Here is an 8,040-nt window from a genome sequence, read left to right as displayed (position 1 = left end):
CTGTAAGAACAATGCATGAGGTAGGAGGAGAACCAGGACAGGGCAACATCACAAAAACCAAGGGAGCAGAAGACTTCTGCAATGAGTATGTGATTGACAACATCTGACGCAGCCTAGAAGTCAAGGAGGATAGGGATGGAGAGTGGTCCAGGAAAGGGTGAGAGCAGTTTGGTGGAGAGGAAAGGGCAGAAATCAGAACAGATGGGAGGGGGTGAGAAGCAGAATTGGAGGCAACAGCTGTAAATGGCCCATTCAATGAGCTTAGGGAGGAAGAGGATGGGCAGCATTGCAACCATCCACAGCAAACAAGTTTCATCTCTTCAAGCTTAAGTGCCTATTTCTATTCAGTGACAGATATTAGAAAGGAATCTGGCAATAAGGTAAAATCTAGGATAAACTATATAATAAGAATAATTATTAATGAGCCCTTAAGCAGCACTATTGTTTTTCAAAGCCCTGCAAAACAGTCAAGAACTCACTAACCAGCATCCTGACTACCCATCTGGAAAACTTCTCTCTGAATAAGCGCACACTGTAAATAAGCCCCAGGAATGAGAAGTTACTCGTGATGCAGACACTGGATACCACTGAGCTTATGAACTAACAGCCCAGTCCTGGAATCTTTGATCAGGAAAAGCTCCAGAACAACCTGGGCCCTTGATTATAGTGACCATCCACTGCCAGACCCACCTGGGCATCCCGCACTGACAGGAATGAGAGATGCGTTACCAGACTGAGGGGTGTACGTGGCCCTGGGTCTGCAGAGGGAATGGATATTTACACAGAGATGCTGCTTTGCATATTTCCACCCAAGTGACAGTACGCAGCTGTTCAGAGCAGATATAAACTTGTCACATTAGCATTTTGTGCTTCTGAGCTTTGTATCTGTCACTCTAGACATATCAAGATGATCTCCCAGACTCAGCTACTCTGGCTCCTCGCACTGTGCATTCAAGGTAAGAACAAGAAGGGAAGATTAGTTTAAAGGAAAGTCAAACATTTAGTAGGATTTAAATAGAAAGAGCTTCCCTCTCCAGCAATCACTCCTAGCAGCAACTACAGTGTTAACAGAATGAGAGCTCCAGGCTAGACTCCTAGAGATGCAACATTGTAGTGTGCCAAATATTCTGATGTTGGAGGATTGTTATATTTCTTTTTATTCCAAATTTATTCTCCAATCCAGATTCCAGTGGACAGACTGTGATGACTCAGACTCCAGAATCCCTGGCAGTGTCTCCAGGAGACAGAGTCACCATCAACTGCAAAGCCAGTTCCAGTGTTAGCAACTGGATGGCCTGGTACCAACAGAAATCAGGACAAGCTCCTAAGCTCCTTATCTACAGGGCTTCCAACTGTCCCTCTGGGATCCCAGACCGGTTCAGTGGCAATGGGTCTGGCACTGATTTCACATTCACAATCAGCAGGGTTGAAGCAGATGATGCTGGAGATTATTACTGCCAAAAGTATAACAATGCCCCACTCGCACAGTGATACAAACCAGCACAGAAACCTCCCTACTGTGTAGTTTCAGACGCTCACTCAGTATTTCAGCTGCTTCCTGTGCAGCCTAATTGTGTGATTGCCTCTGCTGCCCTGCAGTGGGGTGGCTGGGTGTGTCAGACTTCGATCACCTCCATCCACACTGAAGAACTTCCAGTCCTTTCAGGTGCTCACACCAGGGGTTCAGCACTCTTTACTCAGCAATTGCTCCCTGCCCGCTAACATGGATTTGCTCTTACGGATTGCATCCAACTTCCTACTGACAAGAGGTTACAATCCAAGCAACTTTCTACTGAGCTGACAAAATGGATGGATTTGTAAAGCATCCACACTGGAAAACTGCAACAGTCTAATTCAACTAAACTGTTCTCAGAGTAAAGGACACTATCTGATCCAGCCCCTTCAGTTCAGTTACTTTTGCTCATTACAACATCTGCCTCATAAATGGAACCATCCAAACATCTGCTACTCCTGCTTCAGCATCAAGAATGGTCAAGAATAGCTCTCTTAATGGCTATTAGGTGTCTGGGTGTTACCAGCTCAGCAACAGTAATAGATACAAAACCTCAGCCACGCAGATGACGTTTATTTATGCCCAGGTGGTTTCCACCATGACCCCAGAGACAAGTTGCACTCCCAATATTTTATGGTCAAGCAGGGCCAATGCTGCAAAGGGCTGAGAGGCTCCTCTGAGGCACTGAGTGACATCAGGGGCCAATCGAATCAAAGATTGCTGAGGGCTATCTGCACCTCTCAGGAACTGCCAGGGAGCTGGGGGGCGATGAGGGGAAGAAAAGAGAGAGAGAGAGAGAGAGAGGTCTGCATGGAAGGCTGTGTGGGTAGAAAGGGGACTGGAAAGTGAGCAGTGTGCATGGGGTGGATAATACAATGCTTGGGCTGGGCGTAGGGCTGTGTGACAGTGGAACTGAGAAGACACAAGGAAAAGAAACAGAAGGAAAAGGGAAGGACGAGAGAAACTAGGGGAAGAAGGAGATTTTGGAGTAAAAAAAGAAACAAATGTTGCATTATGAAAAGTGACAGGATCAACGGGGTTAAATTCCATTTTAGTTTCACTGGCAACTGGTGTATTCCCATTTCCACCTCTTCACACACATCCATCGACTCACTTTGCAACAGGGATAGAAGTTAAAGAAATCATAGGACTGAATATCCCCCCTATTGCCAGCAGATGGCATCACACAAAAGTGTCACTCCTCCACCAGAGACGGGACCATCTGAAATGCCCAACACAGAAAGCCGTGTAGGGTTACTGTTGGATGTGCTTTGCAGTTCATTGAACAAAAGCAGACAGGAACCCTGCTCTGAAGAGCTGACAGTCCCCGATCCTGCTAACACTTTTATATGTCACTAATGTATGAGTATTGCCAACTACAAACATTCAGAAATCATGAGATTAAAAAACAAAACAAAACTCATTTCAGTGATTTCATGTGTCTTTTGGTTTGGAGCATTCTGGGCACACTTGGGTCAAGCTTTTCAGTGCAATCAGTGTGGCTCCAGGAGTTGGGGAGGCTTTAAATAAACCATCACATGACATGGGAGTCCGAATTCAATTGTTAGAGTTGGCAACACCACTTTATGCATGCGTGAGGTCCCATTGAGTCCATCAGTATCCTATGCCTGGAATTCAGTGGCTCTCCCCATGTACACATGGTACACATGCTTACAGGATAGGGGCCTAGCGCACTTGAACAACAAAGAGGAGACAACACAGGAAAGGGATGGGGAAGGGTCAGGGTGACGGGAAGGATTATATAGATACTTATGAGGCTAGTGCACATGTCCCGTAGGTTGCTAGTTTCTTCTTGGTTAACACCAATTCCTTCAATGGAATTAGAATGATAGTGTACGGGGGCTTGAAGAAGTGGGGTTTGGACAAGGGACACAAAGGAAGAGACGTGGGGTTTGTTGTTGGGTGGGCAGGGAAAGTTCGAGGCTGATGGGAGAGCCTGAATAAAGGGTAAAAGTGGGCAAGGAGGTGGTATAGATGCCGTCTCCATGCTATCAGCTTGGGCAGAGCAAGAAGCCAACAGGAGATGGGTAAAGTGGCGGGGAGAGGGAATAAATGGCAGAGTTTGTAACACATTCATACAGAAATACACTCTCTGGAATAGCACAAACCAATCCATCCCCCATCACCCAGCTCCTCAGCAGGTATAAATCTCCATAGATCCACTGACATCAGGGCAGCTACACTGATTTCCAGTAGCTGGAGCTCTGACTCCATATCAGGAGCTAAGAATAGATGTTTTCCTTATATGCAACCCACTGACCCTTCCCTGCTGCTTGGAGCCATTATAAAAGTTTCACTTCACTCTTTGTGGTTTATTGACAACTGCTGGTCAGGACAGACACATGAAGATGATCTCACAGGCTCAGCTCACCTGCTCCTGACTGCTCTGGATCCAGGGTAAGAATCAGCCCAAAATCTAGAAGATGCACAGCCTGGGTTTTCTGAATCACAACAGGAGAGTCCTTTGCTCTTATTTAGGTGCACGTTGGAATCCACTCAGTGTTTTTTCATTTAATTCAGAAAATACAATACAATACAAACAAAAACTAAGGTGTGAAAACACTAGAGCATCTGTAGTTAATAATTTTGTTTGTATTTGTCTTTACATTCAGATTCCAGCAGGGACATTCTGCTGACTCGGACTCCAGAATCTGTGGCAGTTCCAGCATTATGGGCCTACAAACCTGGTACCAACAGGAACGAGGACAAGCTCCTGGGGTCCTATATATAGTGCCTCCACCTTGCTGCCTGGGGTCCCAGCCTAGTTCAGTGGCAGTCAGGCTGGGAGCAGTGTTGCTGATTACAGTATCACAATCAGCACCATTCAATCTGAAGATGAAGGAGATTATCATTGTCTAAATATTTATGGCACCCTTTTCACACAGTCATACAGGACAATACAAAATCCTCCCTGCTCTGGCTATCAATTACGTTCATACAGTGTAACAGCTGCTTGCTCTCACCTGTCTCCATATCAGGGCAGCTGAAGTGTGGGAACCATGGATTCATTCTTTATTTCCTCTCTATCAGCCACCCAGTCAGATCTGTTCACCCAGCACAGAACAAAGTCTAAGGGACATTTCTGTTCACCTCGAGCTGAAGAGACTCCTGGCCATGCCCTGTCAGTTCACCCGGGGTGACACCTTGATGTATTTATTAATGACAGGTGTTAATTTCTTTGATGGCTCAGAGGGTTAATGAGATACTGAGAGGCTCATTGGAAAAATCAATGGATAAAACAACACAAACCTTTAGGCACATTGAGAAGTGACAGCTCCCATTGCTGGTGAAATAAATCTCACACAACCAGCTCACCTCAGATTCCTGCCCTTCATGCTCCTTTTGTGCTACCTAACCAGCATGAGAGCTCTCCACTGGCCTCATTCCAACCCTCCATCCTCTTACCTTGGCCACCTGCCTCCCCTGAGAGACCTGGGAGCTCAGCTCTCCCTCTTAGGCCTGGTGATCATACAGCTCCTGTTACCCGGGTTTATCAGAACCCCCAAGAGGGGCAACTTAACTCTCACTCCAAGTGGAGTATGGAATAAATCAACGGAACTCAGCAATTCCGTCTGATCAAGGAGAAATGCAGGCACACTGGTGTGTGTGTAATCTCTTCACAGATGTGTATCTTATGCTCAAAATTGCAGGAACAATAGAGCAATCAATGGTGTTGCTCACCACTGTGCAAGGGCTGCCTGGAAATCCCCCTTAAACTCTTAGCCCTAAACAGCTGAGGGCTTGTCTACATGTGGACTCTCTGGAAAATTAATCCAAATTAACTAAAGGTGAAGCAGCCAATTTAAAGTGGAGTAGGGAAATGGCAGTAAGCTCCTGTGTGGACACTCTCATTTGGAATTAAAGTGGCCTCAATTTGGTTTAGCTCAATTCCCCATATGACATCACGGAGACAGCAATGTGCCTGGTGATTCGCCCGTTGGCTACAGACGTGTGTGGCTCTTTAAGGCTGGGCTCTCCCTGCCACTGGGATTCCCCCACGGCCCCGGCCCAGAGGTGTGCTGCAGCCCCTACAGCATCCTGAGCCACAGCTCACCGCACAGCCTGGGTCAACTCAACGGCTGCCTCTGTCCCCTGCTGCCCTTACAAATGCCACATCATTGGCCTGTCTGGTCACGGCAGGGCCAGTGGAGTCCAGCCTGCTGCCCTCCCTGCGCCCTGCTCGGTCTCACCGACCGGCTGTGAAACTAGTACAGCGGCTGCTGCCCCGGGTGCGGCTGAGCGGCATGGTGCTGGCCGTGCTGCCAGACACGCGCCTCCGCCTCACTGTCTCTGGCTCTCCGGGGGCATAAACCAACTCCTCGCCCCGGGGGCAGACGCCCAGACCCTGCCACCCAAACACGCTCTGCCTGAGGGCAGCAAATACACCTGTCCCTCTCTCCGGCTCTGGACCGAGCTATGCACCCGCTTACCCATCCCCTAACTGTCCGTGCCAGGGTTTGAGATCACTGTGCTGTGGCGGGCAGGAATGCTTCCCAAGATGAGGAGCTAGCTAGAAATCCTGTCCCCCATGGGCCTTCCACGGAGAGACTGGAAATCACCGCCCACTGCACTGTGGGAGACTCACACCCAGAGTGGCACGAGAGCAGGCAGGGCTGCTCATACTGCACTCCAGTGATTTCAGTCGCCCTCCGCTCACCAGCCCAGTCCCTGCAGATAGCGGGTTGTCAAGTCTCCAAGCTCCTGGCTACTTCAGTTCTTCAGACGTGACAAACCCAGTTCTCGCACTTCCCACAGTGTTGTTTCCAATTATCCCGAAAAGGAATCTGCTCAAGCCTTCTCCAAACAGGAAAGAAAACCAAACTGACCCTACTGCAGTGCTCTAGACAAACAGGACACACAAAATGCTTTCCTCCAATACGCTGATGTCATTTCCAAGCGTTATCTACATAAGGCTGCACCCTGGTCAGAACCAGCATGGCATGAATGATCTGAGGTAGATGACACTTGCTAAACAAATCCACATAGTAGAGGAAAACATTTGTGAAATGCTGCTAAGAAATTAATTCTCAAATCCCTATGGCTGAGCCTGTGACCCAGGGGCTGAGACAAGATGCTTTGTATCTCTCCTTCTGATTCCAATTCCCCTCATGCTCTTGGCAGTTATAAATATTACATTTTACACTTAGAGAGACAAGGGTGGTAAGATAACGCCTTTTACTGGACCAACTTCTGATGGGGAGAGAGACAAGCTTTCAAGATTACACAGAGCTCTTCCTCAGCTCTGGGAAAGGTAACTATCAAAGAAACGCAAACCTCATGACAGCCATTCAACACAAAAACAAGTGGAACCAACTACACCTAGTCCACAACCCACAGAACACCACGTCTGGGAGAAACCATGGCACCCGTACCCACCAAATGAACACTGCACGACACCCAATTATCATCAATTTATCAAGACTACCCCACACTGGAGCTGAATCATCCATACTCTCTAAGAGACTAAACATATGCCCCACCACAGATACCTTTCTCAGACTAAAGAAGAACTCGGTGTAGCTCGAAACCTTGTCTTTCTCACCAATAGTAGTTGGTCCAATAAGAGATATTACCTCACCCATCTTGTCTCGCCAATATCCTGGGACCCACCCAGCGACAACGACACTGCATACATTTTACATTTACCAGTTAATTGATCAGCATTGGACAGCTCCAACAGAGCAAAAGGATCTCACAGCTTCAGCTCCTCTGGTTGATAGCGCTCAGGATCCAGGGTAAAGGGGCAGAACAAGAGGATATTGGCTTGAACAAAGCAGATCTAGAAATTCTGCAGTATATTTATTTATGCTTCATCTCCACCCAGTATCATCATTTTGGTATTATATATACACCTAGCTTAGACATTACTTTAATTTTATGTTCAATTAATAAAACTATGTAAATACAATGTAAAAGCCTGGTGAGGAATATAAGAAGACAGATGATAAAACAATACATCTTATTTTTATTTTCATATAGATCTAGTTCCTTATCTTATTTTTCATCAAAACTCCAGTTAGGACATTGTGATGACCAAGGCTCCGGAAGAAAGAGTCACAATCAATTGCAAAGCCAGTGCAAGTGTGAGTACTTATATAGTCTGGTACCTGCAGAAATCAGGACAGGCTCCCCTTCTTAATATTCTGGCTCTACCCTGCCCTTTGGGGTCCCAGCCTGGTTCAGGGGCAGTCAGTCAGGGAACGGTTACACCGATTTACAGTCTCATTATCAATGTGGTTGAAGCGGATGACGGAGATTATCATCAAGAAAGTGTCAGCCTCCCTCTCACAGCCCGTAGGAAAACCTCCCTGGTCTCTTCAGTTCCTGTGATTCTAGAGGAACAGCTGCTTCCTGCAGAGACGTCCAGTGTCAGGACGGTTGTTTCAGTCCAGCTCACTGCTCTGTGTCTAGAACGATATGCAGAGGGCTTGACTCTGCTACAGCACAGCAAGAGACCCCTCTGCTGGCTGCTGGGCATGGCCAGGGTGGCTGCAAGCAAAAGCACA

At 47.3% G+C, this 8,040-nt stretch overlaps 1 gene segment (V, D, J or C); it reads left to right on the top strand.

Moving 5' to 3' along the window:
• The first annotated feature begins 889 nt into the window (after positions 1–889).
• On the top strand, positions 890–2,168 carry LOC122465520. The segment is given in 2 exon segments: positions 890–956; positions 1,184–2,168. Coding segments are annotated over 2 exon segments (357 nt in total).
• Positions 2,169–8,040: the final 5,872 nt, after the last annotated feature.

Source organism: Chelonia mydas, chromosome 4 (assembly GCF_015237465.2).
Source record: "Chelonia mydas isolate rCheMyd1 chromosome 4, rCheMyd1.pri.v2, whole genome shotgun sequence".
In the NCBI taxonomy this organism is placed as follows: domain Eukaryota; kingdom Metazoa; phylum Chordata; order Testudines; family Cheloniidae; genus Chelonia; species Chelonia mydas.
This window is presented reverse-complemented; position numbering and strand designations above follow the sequence as displayed.